General features: G+C 44.6%; 1 protein-coding gene across 1 annotated transcript; it reads left to right on the top strand.

The window, feature by feature from the left end:
* The first annotated feature begins 395 nt into the window (after positions 1-395).
* Positions 396-1,229, top strand: LOC115660024 (testis-specific serine/threonine-protein kinase 6-like). The gene has a single exon (XM_030580944.1). The coding sequence runs from the start codon at positions 396-398 to the stop codon at positions 1,227-1,229; it is 834 nt and encodes a 277-aa protein (XP_030436804.1).
* The last annotated feature ends 16,751 nt before the right edge of the window (positions 1,230-17,980 follow it).

The raw sequence follows: 17,980 nt of genomic DNA on the forward strand, positions 1-17,980 counted from the left end.
TGAAGCCTTTTGTTCCTAGACTTTCTAAATGAGAGGTACATTTTTAAAAAGCAGGTGGAAAAATGCCTTTGTTATAGGCGTACACTAAGAAGTCTGATTTTAATTGTCTGAGACTTTGAAGTCTGATTTTAAACCTCTCAACTAAGCACTGTGGGACTCCTGGGTTCTCAAGGGGGGGATGGGAGAACAATAGGGCTATATGACACCCCCGGTTACCAGTGGTATATGACACTCCTGGCACTTCACAATACCCAGTGTGCAGTGATGCATCTGGGGCAAGCAGCCAGTGGACATATGGGAATGAATGTGTACCAGATGCCAGACGCAATGGGTTGAAGCCATCCGTCCCAAAAAGATAAACCTAGTCTTGTTAAGCCCCCAAACGACCCTGTGCCATGTCAGGGGGCTCCCCAGGGGATAAGGTGCTGGGTAATCTGGGCTACAAGTTGGGCCAGACCCTGGGTGAGGGCAGTTATTCTAAGGTGAGGGTGGCCACCTCAGCCAAGTACAAAGGCCCACTAGCCATCAAGGTGGTGGATCGGCACCGGGCACCCCCCGACTTTGTAAACAAGTTTTTGCCACGGGAACTCTCCATCCTGCGAGTGATCCGGCATCCTCACATTGTACGGATTTTTGAGTTCATCGAGGTCTGCAATGGGAAACTCTACATCGTGATGGAAGCAGCGTCCACTGATCTGCTCCAGCTGGTGCAGCGACTGGGGAAACTACCTTGTGTCCCTGATGCCCGGGACATCTTTGGACAGATCGTGGGTGCCGTGTGCTACCTGCATGACCGGAACCTGGTGCACCGGGACCTCAAGTGTGAGAACGTCTTGCTCACCTCTGATGGCCGCCGGGCAAAGCTCACTGACTTTGGCTTTGGCAAAGAGGCATGTGGCTACCCAAACCTGAGCACCACCTATTGCGGATCAGCTGCCTATGCCTCCCCCGAGGTGCTGCTGGGCATTCCCTATGACGCCAAGAAGTACGACATATGGAGCTTGGGGGTGGTGCTATATGTGATGGTGACTGGCTGCATGCCCTTCGACGACACCCACATCCTCAGCATGCCCCGCCGCCAGAAGAAGGGTGTCCTCTACCCTGACGGTCTTCCTCCTCTGCCTGAGCCCTGCAAAACCCTCATCACCCAGCTACTCCAGTTCAGTCCAGCTTCCCGGCCTGGGGTGGGACAAGTGGCCAAGAACAGCTGGCTGAAAGGGGATGTCTAAAAAGAAGTAGCTTTTCCACTCTAGGACCACATGGTCCAGCTGAGACACTAACTGTGCGGAGCTCCAGCAAGAGTGGTTTTGATCATGTGGAGCAGTTGGCAGGAGGTTTACAAAAAAACTGACCACATGAAGCTGGTGAGGGTAATTAACTAAGCAACAACCATGTGGTGTTGCTGACGAGGGATTTAAATGGATAGCAATCACACGGACTTCTCAGCTGTGGATGGACTCTGAGCAAATGTAGCAATTAAGTGCTGCCGGCTACATGTGTGTAGTACAGCCCCTGGGCAGTGTGTAGGAAACTGCACTCCTGCTAGTTAGCTGTCTTGGACATTTCACCAGAGTCCATTGTGCTCAGAGATGCAGGTAGCTGGAAAGAGACACTAGTTGCCTGCAACCTCCATGACTGTGCAATAAACTCTCTGTCCTTTGCTGCTGCCTCCCAGTGCTGCTCTCTGCTTTGTGCTTAGCCGTCCAGGACAGGGTCCGGTATGAGTCACATTAGCATTTATGGAAGGAACACTGCAAGGAGTGTGTGGGTGGGTTCATCTTACATTAGATCTTTTAACCCTTCTCCCTTCTGTCTAATTCTTATTCCATCTGTGCTCTAACCTCCTTTCTTTTGGAACTAAAACTGGATCTAAATATCCGCCTGCTTTGGAGAAGTTCAGACCAAACCTAGATCCCAAGCCAGATCTTTTCAATAGCCAGAATTGGAACTCTACATCCAAACTCCCTGAACTTTGGGTGTATCCGAAATCCAGATTTCACACCATGTTTGCTGTCTTCCCCGTCCAGTAGCAGCCAAAGCTTGGCTGGATAGGGCGTAGCAGTTGGCCTTGTCTTTTAATTTCTGTGTTCAGAAATACTTAGATGAACGCAGTTATAAAACATCTCCACTCATGTTCTGAAGCACTCGGGCCATACTTGAGTCCCAGTTGCATTCATGCACATGCTTAATTTTACACTGCAAAGTAGCCCCATTGAGCTCAATTCACATTGCTCAAGTGAAGTATGTAGTAAGTGTTTGCAGAATCATTACTTCAAGTTTAGAAGTGGAAGGCAGAAGTGTGCACAGGGGAGGAGTTTTTTTCTCTGCCTAAACCTCAAATATCTGAATCCATCCCTGCCCTGAATGTCAATCATTGGAGATGCAGAAGGATGAAGGACGCAACCCAATCCCGCCCCAGTGCTGATTGGCTATTTGCTCTAAACCCGCCATCCTGTCCTTCCATCTAACTAATCCTCTCCTAACACAAACGCCACCAAAAAGATTTAAACAACAAACTCAAACCAAACGTTGGGGCACTACCATGGCTTTTGTCTTGCTCATTCTGCATGTGCATGAGGCTTTGTCTATCTGGGAAAAACTATTCAGTAGAACCTGAGGTGTGAATTTAAATCGACATAGCTATACCTGCATAACCTTCCCTCAAAGACACTGTGATTCCAATACAAGAGTGGCCTTTTTTACTTTAGCTGCTGGAGCTTAGGAAGGGGCTTAAGCTACATTGGGGGGAAAAAAGCTTCTCTCATAGTGGAATAAGGGTGTCCACATAAGGGGTTGTGCTAGTACATCTTTATCAGTATAACTGGTAAAACTTTCCCATGAGGCTTTTTATCCTTTCCTCTGCCCATCTTGTCCATTTAGATTATAAACTCTTATTCTGTTTATACAGCACCTCGCACAATGAGGCACCATTCTCAGTTGGCTTCTAGGCATGACTGTGATAAACATTAAATGCTAATAAATAATAATAAAGTGTGGGATGGGAAAAACCACAGACCTGCCCCAGCTCTCTCTCACTGGCAGAGAATTGTGGAGGGGTCACAGACCTGCACTGAGTTACAGCCTGGGGGGAGAAAGATGGGGATAGTCATAGACCTGCCACTCATTTGCAAGGAGGAGACACCCTCATTTTGGAACTACAAACTTGTTGAAAATACTTGTATTAAAGAAAGTCACAAGTAAAGAAGAAAAAGGATTAAGGTGACATGTTATAAAGACACGGTGACCAAATGTAAGCAAGAGATTGCTTGTAATCAGATACCAATGGAAAGAATGAGTAGCTATCAGGGAAAACAAAATAAACTTCAGTATAACACAGTGGGTCAATAAGGGACAAAGAGTATTAAATCAGGTGGTTTGGCCATTGAGGTTTTCAAGTCAGCATGGTTGAAAAAAGGCAGCCAGATTGAATAATACAGGCTGATTTTAATCTCATCTCACGAGAAAGCTTTTCTAAAGCTAAGTTACCCCATGTCGCACAGAGCCATTTGCCTAGAGTAGGGCCGCAGAGGCCGTGCCACAAGTGGCAGCAGTCTGGAGGAAGCACAGAAGGGAATCATCTTAGTTTAATGATGAATGTTAAGGCAGTGCTCCCAGGGCTTGTCTACATCAGAAAGTTGCAGCGCTGGTGAGGGAGTTACAGCGCTGCAACTTTGAAGGTGTACACATCTGCAGGGCATCACCAGCGCTGCAACTCCCTGTTTGCAGCGCTGGCCGTACTCCCGTTTTGTCTCGGGTGTAGAGGATCCAGCGCTGCTGATCCAGCGCTGGTAATCCAATGTAAACACTTACCAGCGCTTTTCTTGACCTCCGTGGAAGGAGGAAGCCTCTGGTAATCAAGCTGATCTCCTTTCCCGGTTTGCTCTCTCGTTCCCGGAACCCCGAGCAAGCAGGTAAGGAGAACCGCTTGCTCGGCGGTTCGGGGAACGAGAGAGCAAACCGGGAAAGGAGACCAGCTTTGCCGCGGTTTGCTCTCTCGTTCCCGGAGCCACCCTGCAAACCGCAGGGAAGGAGAACCGCTTGCTCGGCGGTTCGGGGAACGAGAGAGCAAACCGGGAAAGGAGACCAGCTTCGCCGCGGTTTGCTCTCTCGTTCCCGGAACCCCGAGCAAGCAGGTCTCCTTCCCTGCGGTTTGCAGGGTGGCTCCGGGAACGCGAGAGCAAACCGCGGCAAAGCTGGTCTCCTTTCCCGGTTTGCTCTCTCGTTCCCCGAACTGCCGAGCAAGCAGGTCTCCTTCCCTGCAGTTTGCAGGGTGGCTCCGGGAACGCGAGAGCAAACCGCGGCGAAGCTGGTCTCCTTTCCCGGTTTGCTCTCTCGTTCCCGGAACCCCGAGCAAGCAGGTCTCCTTCCCTGCGGTTTGCAGGGTGGCTCCGGGAACGCGAGAGCAAACCGCGGCGAAGCTGGTCTCCTTCCCCGGTTTGCTCTCGCGTTCCCGGAACCCCCCTTGAAGCCGCCCAACAGCGCTGCAGTGTGGCCACATCTAACACCACTTGCAGCGCTGGTTGCTGTAAGTGTGGCCACTCTGCAGCGCTGGCCCTATACAGCTGTACTAATACAGCTGTAACAACCAGCGCTGCAAAATTTTAGATGTAGACATGGCCCCAGTTTCTCCTTCCAGGTTGACCGACCCATCCGAAGGCTTCCTGGCATATAGCTATGCAATAGCTGGCTGTCTACCTGTTCTTCCAAGCACAGTAGACAGCCATCTGCTAGGTCTACTCTAACTAGTGCACCAAAAATAGCAGCATGGCTGAGGGAGTTCCAGACCTGCTGCAAGTTTTATTTCTGAGTGAGGTCACAGACCACGCCCAAGCTCTGCACGGTGGAGCTTGGGAGTCCCACACCTCCTCCAAGTTTTATGCATTTAGTGGGTAGAGGCATCACAGATTTGCTCCGTATCTTATCGTCACTTATGTCTGGAGGAGAGATGAAGACACACAGACTAATTAGCAGGGATATACATATGCCTTATAGATTAAGGCAATGTTTACGCTCTTTGTCCCTCTACTGATGAAATTTTTTGCTTTGTTTCATAAAGAGACATTAAAAATCTCATTTTTTTAATTCTTCCTTCACACTTTTCATTTCTTGAGTGCGGCCTGGATAATATCTAGCAATAATTAAAAGGATGCCATTTACTAAAGACTTTCAAGGTGACATACAAAGAAAACACTCTTCTCTTTCTTCTTGTTGGTGTTGCTTCTTGATAGTATACAAAGAAACTTTGATTTTTTTTCCAACTCTTTTTTTTTCCTGCTTCTTTTTAGCCTTAGAAATGTCAAGATATCAAGTCTTGTCTTCAAAGACCTGTAACAGCTTTCTCAGCCCTCAGCTAAAGAGGCGGGGGGGTCAGGTGGGAGTCTTCCACAAAGGGCCTGACCATCCAAATTCTTCTGGTCCCACTGACAATTAGCTCCTATAATTCTCTGGGCACATGCACCCACACGGCCCCCACCCCTAATGAATTGCACAATTGGGGCCTACAGCTGAGATTTGCAAAGCTGCCTAAGAGATCTGGATGCCTGTTTTCTTACCAGCTCAAGCTTAATTGAAATCAGGTACTCAGCCTTAGCCCAAAATAAGAGTATCTACACAAGGGACTTGCCCTGATTGAACTAAATCCATTTCTAAATCGATTTAGTAAAATTGGTACAATTTTTCTGTATAGCCAAGGTCTAGGTGTTTGTAGGATTAGGCCCAAAAAGAGTTTCATTGCCAAGTAGGAGCTTGAGTTAAATAGTGGTTAAAAGAATTCTAAATCCTAAGTTCCTGGGAGCAACACGTACTAGGAAGTGTCAGACTTCCCCTGCTTTGCAGTTACCTATGAAAACACAGGGTGAGGCTGAGAAAGAAAGAGAGGGGTTGAAAACAAAATTCCCTGCGGTTTCTAAGATGTTTTTAGTAACATAAGAATGTAAAGTATGACTTTTGAATTGACAGTGCCCCTTGAAAAGCAAAGTTTAGTATGAAAGGTGAGTAACTGAAATGTTTTGGACATTCCATGCATTTTTAGCATAATTTACCAAACATATCCCCAGTCTTGCAAACACATACAAAGGTACTTTACTTGGCTCATGTGAGTAGTCCCACTTAAATAAATGGCCCACTCCTGCTTAAAGTTAGACCTCTCCTCTGTGGTACTTCTACTGTAACATTGGAGGGAGGATGTTTTGCCTTCCTGTTGTGAATTGGGCCAGAGGGATTTAAGGTGAAGTTTGCCCAGTGTGAAGGGCCTGCAGAAGATCCTATGCCCCACTTAAGCCTCTTAACATGAGTCTTCAGTTAAGTTTGATCCAACTCAAAGACTTCAGTGGGACTATTCACATGCTTAAAATTAAACTTGTGCTTTGATTGATCAAGGCGTCATAAAATTCACAGTGCCTATTTTTTAGGCCTCCAACAAGTCTTTCATGGAAAACCAGACTTGGCATTTCTGATATTTCTAAGGCCTGGTCTATACTTAAAAAATTGTAATGGCATAGCTGTGTCAGTTACGGATGTGATTTTTTTAACCAATGTAATTATGCCAGTAAAAACTGCAGTGTAAATACAGTTATACTGGTATAAATGCACCATATACTGGTATCATTTTTCTCCTTTCTGTACAGGAATAAGCTATATCAGTACAAGCACCTCTTTAGTGGTATATTTGCACCTGCAGTATGAGGTTGTACTGGTGCAAAGTGGTATAACTTGTGGCTATATGTGACAGGGTGCTGGGCATGAACTGCTGAGCCAGCCCTCTGTCACACCAGAGAAACTTGTGCCTGACTGGCAAAGGGGAAACAGCTGCCAGCCTAATTAGCCTGGGGCTGCATAAAAGCCTGGGAGGAAGGACTCCAAGGAAGCAGACAGAAAGGGGGAAGCCAGAGAGTGGAAGCTCTTCCTTCCTGCAGAGCCTGAGAAGCCCCCAAGCCGTATCTAGGTGGCTGGATTGCACACTATAAATAAACTGCACTGGTGGCTGCTGAGCCAGAAGGTCTCAGTGGTTTTTGGAGCAGAGCAGAGGCAGGACCAAGGGGGGCCTGCTATGCCCTGTTACAGTATATAAGGCCTGACATGCAGGAAAAAAACCAACTTTACAAATTAAACAGAAGCAAATGTCTGTGGAACAGTGATGTGTGTTTACCCTCTGCATTTCCCCTTGGAAACTGCACCAGTCCTTGGTTTCCAGATATAAGGCTTATTAGCCCAGTACAGCATTATGTGGTAGGAAGCTGTTTACAGTGACTTGGAAAACATTTTAAAGCTCAGAGATACAATCTCTTTTCTCTCTGTGTTAGCTGAAAGAGTAAAGTTTCCAAAGGCTTCTCAAATGTTTTCCCACTTCCACAGGCATGGTTTGTACAGTTGGCAGTGCCTGCAGGCTTCCCCCATATTTATCCCATGACAGCCTTGCAACAGCAACACATAGGCTTGTGACCACAAGGCTCAATTATCATCATTCCTTCTTTGCAGGGTTTCTCTGTCACTAGCAGCTTGTTCAGAAGGCAGCACCATGCCAGCATGCTGGCCCGAGGGAGGGCGTAGACATTCTGCCCTCTCTGCATTCCATAAAGAGGCAGATGGACTGTAAGTTAGCACTGTTAGTTTTTAAGGAAACATTAGGTTTCTCTCTCTCTTTTTTTTTTTTCTTTTCTTCTCCATGATCGGTAAAGAAAACACATTAGGTTTACCTTTCTTTCTCTCTCTCTCTCTCTCTTTTTCCCTCTCTCTTTTCTGTAATGGGTAAAGGAGGCCTGAAAGAGTTTGGTTTGTTTATTAAAAGGTGCTGGCTTGTTTCTTACTTGTCTTTTTACCTTAGAAATATCTGGCATTTCATGGAGGACTTACTGGAGGTCTTGGAAACGCAGTCTGCGAGCTACCTCACACCTTAATGTAAGGGGCAAGGAAGCATCAAACATTCAAAGACTTTCTCTCTCCCTTCCGTTCCTCAGTTGTTTAAGTTAACTACATGTTAACAAAGAATTCTAGATGATCAGCATAAATCATTTCATCCCAAAGTGCTTCATAAACTGCATATTCAGCATGAACCAAAAGGCAGTCTCCACTGGAGAAGGTCGGCAGCCACGCTTACCCTTGGTGTGCAGCACAGCGCTTTTCCTTTCTCTTCCTCCTCCTTCCACCATGTGCAGGGTTTAGTGAAATAGAAAGACCAAAGAGCTGGCAGATGGGAAGGGAAGTGGCCTGTGCAATCATAAAAGGAAGGGAGGTGTCCACAAGACAAACTCTGCTAAAACATGACTCAGATCAGGAAGAAGCCAAGATACAAGTTAGATAGTCTGCAGCTTGGCTGTGAGGCCTCGGCAAAAACGCATGACATCTTACTCATTTTTACATCGTGCCATAGGTGGTGCCTGATAAGTTAAGCCATTATGCTCCAGGTGGGAGTTAAAGATCACATGGCAGCATAGAGCCCTATTCTGCTGCCTTTTCTCCCTGTGACTGGCCCTTATGCAAGATGTTCTACTGAAGTCAATAAGACTAGTTTCATGAGCTGTCGGAATGGGTAAATAGAATTTAACATGGGTTAGTGGCCCCCTATGTTCTCACGTGCAAAACTCTATTTGAGCTACTTCTGAATGCATAATGGCTGTCTTAGATGCCGACTTTTTTTTTTTCCCAGCAATGCTCTACTCCTGCTCTGCCCCAAGGCCCCGCCTTCACTCCACCTCTTCCGGCCTCCACTCCAATCCCTCCCCGAGGTGCTGGCCCACCCACTGGTCCCCGTCTTCCCCCAAGCCTGTCCCTGAGCTACCTGTCAATCAGCGATTTGGTGGTAGCACCTATCAATCAGCTGTTTGGTGTCACCCCCAACTAACTGATTGGGAGCACCACCAAACAGCTAATCAGTGATGCCACTGAACAGCTGTGGCTGGTGGGTGCCAAGCACCCACTAGTTTTTTTTCTGTGGATGCTCCAGCCCCAGAGCACCCATGGAGTCACGTCTGTGATGACTGGTGCATTATCTCCAGGCATGGCAGCAGCAATATTTATTACTCTTAGGATACGTGCTGTAGAAAGAGGATATATAACCAAAATCTCTGCTAAAATATGGTAATTTAGGCAACGGGTCCTGCTGAACTCCACAAGATGGACAAAGAGGGAACACATACACCTCTACTGTTAAGTAGCGCGTCCTGACTAATAAATCTGCAGCAATGTCTATAGAACCATTGTTCCAGATGAATCAAGGTGTGAGTTGGGATGCTGTTTTTGAATCATCATTACTGACCTGCATAGAATTGTCTTAGAAGCCATTTTACTGCATTCTAGATTTTGCTGCATGTTGTGTTTAGAGCAGTGATACTCGCAAGTAGCTCTTTGCAGCACATGATATTAAAACATTGGTTAATAATTAAATCACACAATCTAAGTTACTTACCAGTAAGGATGCTTTTACTATGTTATTAACCAATTGTAGTTGATAAAATAATTACACTTGGTTAGTCATTTTGCTGTGAGAATAATATAAATAATAAACTTAATATTTCCCATCATACTGTTTAAATATGCATATATAGTACTATAGTAAATGAAACAAACAAGTGACATTCTTTGGGGTAAAGTTTATCGCTAATTTGGCTCCTGAACCACTGAGGTCTGAGTATCACCGGTTTCGGTAACAATATTTAAGAGTCTGGACGTGATCAGGAAAAACACATATATATGATTATCTTGCAAGTAACAGTTCGTTTGAGCTGAGCTTAACCAAAATTGCACAAGCAGGAGAGAGAGCATTTCAGCTCCTTCTAATTACACGAAAACTCCACTTTCATGAACACAATGTAGCTGAACATCAAGTAGTCAGTAACAAACAGTCAGGATGCTCATCCTCCTTCAAGACATTTCATGTCTGCCACTATCTCAACTTCCACAAGCCTGATTTAGTTCCCACTGAAACCCAAAGGAGTGCAGTGGCAGCTGGAAGGGGTGCCAGCCCTAACACACTGTTGTCAATGCATTTGAGTCTAAAGTACATGGGACTATTCAGCTGATTAGATTGTACACTCCATTAAAGGAACATAAACCTCATTTTACAAAAGAGATGATGGCTTGGTTAACCAATGGTAAAGGTATTTACCATAACGCAGCAAGCACTTTTGCTGCTTTCATTTAAAGGGAATTTAAAGATGGTGAACTCTCAGCATTGTTAAAACCTGCATCACCATGAAATATCTGCAGCCTCTGTTCTGTTGTCTCCAATTGACCAATAAAAAGGTTTTAATAATATTAAAACTTTGATTTATCTCCGTTTTAGGTAGAGCAGTTGTAAGGAAAGTCACCAGTGTCCTTGGATTCTGTTGGTTGGTTGGAGCCACAGGCTATTAGCAAAACAAGTTAAGCTAATATCAGCTGCCACTGAAACAGAGTAACTCTGTTTTGTTTCCCTTGTTGCTTCTTTGTGATGTTTAAAGAGAGGCATTTTTAGAGGTTTTATTTTTCTGCTTGTTTGTTACCTCAGAGATATTAAGGATGTCAAATTTGCTTGGTTTTTCATTGTTGCTGGGGTTTTTTTTGTTTTAGGGATGTCTTAGGGAACTCCTATGTTTTTTGCAAGCTCTCACTCTTCGATTGAAAGGACAGATGTGTTGAATCTTTAACAAAACATCTTTTCTCCAAACTGTTCGTTAACTACTGGAGTTAAAGGGGTATTAAAAAACAAAGCAGAAGATGTTTTTATGGTCAAGCTAAAAATCCCTTCCCTTCCAAATTATTCAACTTTCACTCTCTTATTCCTTGGAATGTCATCATTTCATAAAGTTCTCCAGCCAACAGAGTATCTTCCAGGTAAACAAGATCTGAAATTCTAATGTAACAAACATTGTCTGTATTATATTTTATATGGACCTCTGAAGTCTTCTCTATAAATTATAAAGCAGCAAAATTAAAGAGCAAAACCCCAAGATTTATTTTGTTTTTATGGGTCATTTTTAACGTGAGTGAAGAGTGGGTGTTCAGATAATTGAGAGGGCAGGAGCCAGTCAACAGTGGTGTGGTCTTCCCCGCAACCAGGTGCTCGTCCTCCTCAGTCCTGGCCAATGGTCTCTGCTCTGCCCTACTCACTCACTCCTGTGACTGCAGGGCTGCAAAGGGTCCCTGTGCTGCCACAGGGTTAGTGACAGCTGGAGAGGTGTGGGAACGAGGCTGCAGTCCTAGTAGGGGCAAAGCAGAGACCCCTGGCCAGAACTCTGCTCTGCCCCACCGGGACGGCAGCTTTCCCTGCACCTTGCACATATTGGATATTTCCAGCCCTGGGGCAACGCGGGAAGCCCTCTGCAGCTCCGCTATGTCTGTGACAGCAGTGGGGTAGCTGGCCCCGTGGCCGCAGACAACTTCTCCTCACACTCCTTACCATGGTCTTTGCTCTATTATCCGAACCTCCCGCATTATCTAACTCCCTTCCTTGACTCCCAGGAAGCGAGACATGACCTCTGCAGCATGTATATCTCATGAATCTCATGCTGGGGGACAAGGAAGGGGTTGGATATTGCAGGTTCAGATAATAGGGGTTTTAGATCAATGGGAGTATACGTAAATGGAATTAGGCTTTCCAAAGGAGCAGAGGGAATTTGGAATTGGGCACCTAACTTCTTTAGGCTCCGTTGAAGATTCTATCCCCCCATTGCAGAGCAAACCAATGGGCCAGATAGGCCAAGGAGGTGAAGGGATAGAGAAGAAAGAAAATGAATGAGACCCTTGAATTAGCCTATTTCAAGGCTGCAGATTGTCGCTGGCTCTTGCATTGCTGAGATCACTGGAAGAACAGAGAACACAGATGCAATGATTATAATGGAAAAAGGGAACTGTCCCCAACGTGATGAGTGAGTCTTTGTGAAGAGGCAGCTTGTAAAAGACTTCAGGTGATGAGTGACTGGTCGATTTTTTTGCTAAGTGGGAGAGTGTTAGCCCACAGCATAGCTTCTGTGGTGTGTATTTATTTTATATGATGAAGGATTTTGGTGTAATTGGTATCAGACACAAAGTCTTCATTTGTAAATATGGGCCTGATTATGTCCCCATCCACGAGAGTGATGAAAGATCAAGGCCTATGTGCATTTACTGCCTGCGTTTCATTCATGATCAGATCTACAATCACTTCCACAGCATACCAGGTTGTTTTATTTTCCCCTGGTGTGCTGTTAGGATGAAGAACCAGTTTTTCAGAGAAGTTACAGGTTCTCTCTTCAGGCCTGGCTTCCTTTGAAACGCTCCTCCCTCCCTCTTTGGTTTCGTTTGCTGTGTACTCAGATGACTTCTTCACACACTATTAAAAGGAGCATTATCTTTTTAATACGTCCAACTAAAGGAAAACAAAACCCTACCGGAACAATATAGCAATCAACCCATCTCCTAATAATAATATCGATGATGATGATAATCACAAATGCTACTTTACATTTATTTAGCAGTTTCCATTTGAGTATCTTGATGTATCTGACAAATATAATAATTTAACCTCCCAATACACCTGTGAGGTAGGTAGGTATTATCCGTGTTTAAAAGATTAGGGAAAAAATGAGGGAACAAGGAGATTAAGTAATTTGCTAAAGGTCATACAGGAAATCTGTGGCACAGTCTGGAATAAAATGCAGCTCTCTTTCCTGTGCCTTAACCACAAAACCAATCCCCATCTTTAAAACCAGATTCTGCACAACTGAAGGGGCATCTTGCCATTGATTTAAGCAAGGTTATCTGAGGATCTCAAAGAATGTCATGAACATGCATTAAGTAAGCTCACAAACATTCAACAGCATGGAAAGTATCTACTGGCACAGGGTCATGGATGTGAGACGTCTTCTATTTTATTCAGTTTCTTTACTTTTGCAGCATCATTAGGAGACACGTCAGCATCTCATTAGCTCCACACCTTGCTTGTCATTAGTTTTAATATGACTGAATTTGTGCCACTGATATATGGAATTAAGGGATAGGAATGCAACAGCAAGGGCAGTCAACAATCCCATTAGTGACTCAGGAAGAAATTCACAAACAGACAGATACAAAATTAAATGGCACTTGGGGGGCTGAGCTTGAATCCAGCCTGTGATTTCACAGGTGCAATTTTGCACGCACAAATTAGGTAATTAGACATGTAAATCAGAGGCCAGATTAAGGCCTTTGTCAACATCTGGCTCCTTAGGAATGTTATACTAGGCTTCCTTGCCCCAAGCTTCCCAATGCCGTGTGAGGATCTGTGGGACCTGAATGTAGACCTATAGGCTCTCAGGCCACTGCCATATCCACACCACTACCCAAGGGCTCTACTAGTGACTGGAGAATTGGAAGCTCTATGGTGACCCTTAATTTGGGCCCTGACCTGCTCCCGGCTTTTTCCCCTCAGCCTCGTCTGGTCCCTGAACCCTGTCACCCTGGTTCCGACTGCCCCGGCTCCAACTCTAGGCTAGGACTCCTGGATTCCGACTCAGCACTGAACCATTTTCCAATTTTGCCAACATTTAGGGCGAAATCAAAACAAAATATTTTATTTCAGGTCAGTTGGACTTAGATTAAAACATTTTGGCTTTTTGAACCAAATCAGCATTTTTTGTTTCAGTTCAGTTTGGCTTTAATCAGCACGAGCTGCTGCAGTGCCTAACAGGAGATGTAGTTCAGGATCCTCATTTCCCTGCTCTCCTCTATGGGTCATGTTCCCTAGCTTATCTCATGATGCACTGTGGTCTCCTCTCTGGTTGAACTTCTTCAGTGTATCATGGGAATCACATGACCATGATGCACATGGGAGATGTAGTCTGGCTAGGGAGTCCAGGGCATATGCTAGAATGGGGGCATTGCGCATTGAACTACAACTCCCATGAGGCACCGAGGCAGCTCAGGCAGATGCAGTTCAATGACAAATTGAGCCAAAATGAATTGTTTCGACATCTCCAAATCAACATTTCTCAGAACTTTCCACTAGGGGGTGGCAAAATCAATGTTTTGCCCCAATTCCAGATGAAAAGTTCAGAAGTATTGGGATTTCCCCGGGACAGAAACGCTGATTTTCATCTTGCTCTAACTTTAAGCCCTGTGCCATTTTCTCAGTAGGTCAACATGGCATGATCATTAAAGCACTGACAACCCCCGCCCAAGGCTTTGTCTACACCCTTGCTACCCAGGATGGAACTGAAGCAGTAGATGGAAATTGGATAAAAAAGCCAACCACAGACAAGACCTTTGTCATAATTATTCCAGAGAATGCTCCCATTGGGACCACAATTGCATAGGACTAGATTGTAGCATTTAGCACTCACATCCCTCCCCTGTGCACACAGAGGCACAATCCCTCCCCTTGCTGCCCCTGGGAAGGTATGGGTTCCTACCACCCTCTACTCCGTCTGTGGCTACATGGCCCCAATCCCCACAGACTCCTGGGGCCCCACACAGCCCCACCCCACAGAGGGGCTATGTAGGGCACCAAAATAGCTAGGGACGGCCCTGGATCCCCGGGCCAGAGGGCGAGCGCAAGGTGGAAGTTTCCCCTAGGGCGCAAAATATCCTTGCACCGGTCCTGGGGCCCATCTATTCTTATGTCTATTAAGCACTTGAATGCACCTAAAATTTAACATTCAAAAGGTTAATTCCACCCACAGAAGTATCACTCATTTAAAGAGACAGTCTCTAAACATCATGAGAGTTTCCAGGACTGATCATTAAACCAATTCTGACAAGCAAAGGCTGATTCCCTTGCCAAAGTGCAGGAGACCAGCGCTGCCCAGAGTGACTTCACAGGCTTTCCTCCTTGTGTATTCTAAACAGCAGTTTCCATGGCAGCAGGCACTCTCAGAGGATGTACACCTAAGTGCTTATTAGGCTCCAAGAACCATTTCCCAGATGAATCAAACCCCAATTACAGGCAAAAGGAGTTGCTAAGCCATCATTGTAGGAAAATTAGCAGTCGTCACAATTACGTATGGGGGGACATGAAGAAGAACATTTCTGGGTCCATTTCAAGTTCAGTTTTTCCCATTTAAAGCATTATCTCTCAACTTCAAAAAAAATAAAACCCCTCTGATAAGCAGCGTCTGGTATGAGGAGATATCAGATCAGCCAGACATCATTTAACTCTATATTTGACAAAGGAGTTTTCTTCCCTTTTCATTCCCATTCCAGTAATTCCTTTCCTATTTACCCACGTGTACAGTGTTTATTCGGCAGTCAGAAAGGCAATTTAACCTGCCAAGTCAAGTGTTTGTGATACCCTTAAATCACCTACCAGCCTGGCTACTGAAGTCTATAAAGCCCCTGATCCTGCATCATGCTCCACTTGCCAGCTTTTGGAGCTCTGCAAATGCCAAGGCTTTCATTAAAAACACACGGTTTAAACAGCCACCCACAACACTTCCATGCAAATAGTTCCACTGACGCCAATAGGATTAATTGCAGGAGTTAGGATTGCTCACATAGGCAAGAACGACATGTGTGAATAAGAGTTAAAGGATAAGGCCATCAATTTGTGGCCCTTTTACTTAGGAAGATGAGCCTTGAAAATACGAACCAATCACTGGAGCTGAAAGCTCACCATACTGATTGTGCCTCAGAATCACAAATTAGTCACAGTCCTGCCTAATTGTGCCCAAGGCTGGCCTTCAGGCCTTTGAAATTTACAACCACAGGTCTAGTCTGTTTTGGGGAAAAAAACAGATTCATTAGTGCGGCAGGGGGGATTCTTCCAATCGCACAAATGCTACTGAAAATGTCTTCCAAGTGTGTATATCTGAGTCAGCTTCTCTGCTACGTAGCCAGTGTGGGTTCTGGCTTCAAGGAGGAGCAACAATAAGGAGGGAGGCCGTGAGGACTGAGCACAAGAGAGTCCTGCATTCTGACTCTGACATTGACTTTATGGCATAGTTCCTGTTATTTAACCTTTCTGCCTTAGTTTCCTGTTCCTATGAAATTAGATAATGATCACAGACCATTAGATAGGCCATTGTGATAATTACTTCATGTTTCTAAAGTGGTAAGTGTTATTAATAAGGACAGAGAGATAGGAGAGGACCACAGAGAGGTTACAGAATACATGAGGCAGCAAGGTAAGAATGCAGGGAGCCAAAGGGCTCAGGGAACAGAAGATGGTAGGCCAAGTATTAAAGAAAAAAAAAAAAAAAGAGTAGAAGGGGAGAAGTTTATCTCAAGGGAGATGTGCAGTCAAGTGGCCTGATTTCAGGAATGAGGGCCAGGAAATGAGTTCTAATTCTGGTTCTGACACCAAGTTTTTTGGTGGCCTTGTACAAATCATTTAACTTTTCTACCTCCATTTCCTCATCTGAGGATAGGGATAACAGCACTTTTCCCAGAGGGGGGCTCTGAGGATGAGGCAGGTAAGCGAGGTTATAAAAGTGAAAAGTAACTTATGAGGGCTGTGTATTACTAGCAGTCATTCAGCAGATGGAGAAACACATTTCAGTTTGAATCTCAGGACACACAATACAAACACATCAGGCCCTGTGCCCAACTACCTGGCTGGCCTTGTTCTAGAGCAGACTCCTAGTAAATTTCAATTACCTACTATTCAAAGAATAGAATGAAGCAGGCAAAACAGCAGGAAGGTGCATTGTGTAAGAGTACACAAGTGCCAAAACAAAACTAATCAGCTAAATCTAACCAGCTAAGTAGCAGATCTAATCTAATCAGATATGACAGCAAAACTGTAGTCAGGTGAATTTAATGAGCTGTGTGTTGCTACACCACCACCTAGAGTAGTTATTTGGATGTCTAATGGTCAGCTGAGTAAAGATGATTGGAATGTGGCTGATTAGCCAACTGGACTTTTTTGATGGTGTCACAACTGTGTGCCAACTCCCACCAGTACACAGCTTTCACTCACTTGTGACATCAAAAATGCAAGCTGCACAACAGAGAGAGGAAGAGATTGGTTAGTCAGATGATTGTTATACTCAGAGAGACAAGGTACGTGAGGTAATATCTTTTATTGGACCAACTTCTGTTGATGAAGGTACATGCTTTCAAGCTACACAGATCTCTTCTTCAGGTCTGGACAAAGAAGCAGAGTCTGTTAAATGCTAAAAAACAAAGGACAGAGTTTAACTCCAATGAATAATCAACACTTTGGAGAAAGGATTTCTTTGCTAAAAAGAAGAGGCTAATCAAGAAAAAGCCTACAGTCATTAATAAATGCGTTAAAATTCTTAGACTCAGCATGGAGATTATTTAAGCAACTACAATGGAGTCACAATAGAGCCAATAGAAGCTGTTCATACTTCTAAGAAAAAGAGAGAGGTGTGTGTGTATGGGGGTAAGGAGTGCATATGGTTAAGCGGCAAAGTTCAAGAATTTGCATGTGCAACGTGGTTTTCAGGAAATGAAAATCCAACCCAAGTACAGGCAATAGAAAGGTGCATACACTATGGCTGGTAAAATCTAAAATAGAAATTAGAAGGAATTAGAGGGAATTTGAAAAGCAATGATATAAAGAAATAAAAAATAAATAATATATTCCTTACATATATCTCAAGCACAAAGTCTACAACAGAATTGGCAGGTCTGTTACATTATCAAGGATCATGGATCAAGATACCTACCCCAGATGTTCCATACAGGTTATAAAAATGAGGCACTATTAAAGACTGAGGTGTCAAAAGAGGAGGTGCAAGTACAAATGGGTAAACTATGGTCCTTTCAAGTGATTTCAGTAGGAGTTGGACAAGATCCTAAGTACCTTATCCAAGGTGACAAGGGAAGTTTGTGGTGCAGTGAGAAGATCTCAGGTCTCCTGACTCCCAGTCTTATGCTTTACCCTTAAGCCCTTCCTTCTTGGGCTTGCATTTTGGCATTCAGTCTGTGCCAAGACAATTATGTCAGGTCTCTCTAAAATAAGTTTAGAAATAAATGTAGAATAACATCATATAGAATTAATCTCACCAGGAAAAGCAGCACACAACAATTAGGGTCAATCCTGCAAATCTTTATGTTTACATTGCAAGTGCCTCCAGAGTGGGAT

This window comes from Gopherus evgoodei, chromosome 11 (assembly GCF_007399415.2).
Source record: "Gopherus evgoodei ecotype Sinaloan lineage chromosome 11, rGopEvg1_v1.p, whole genome shotgun sequence".
Classification (NCBI taxonomy): domain Eukaryota; kingdom Metazoa; phylum Chordata; order Testudines; family Testudinidae; genus Gopherus; species Gopherus evgoodei.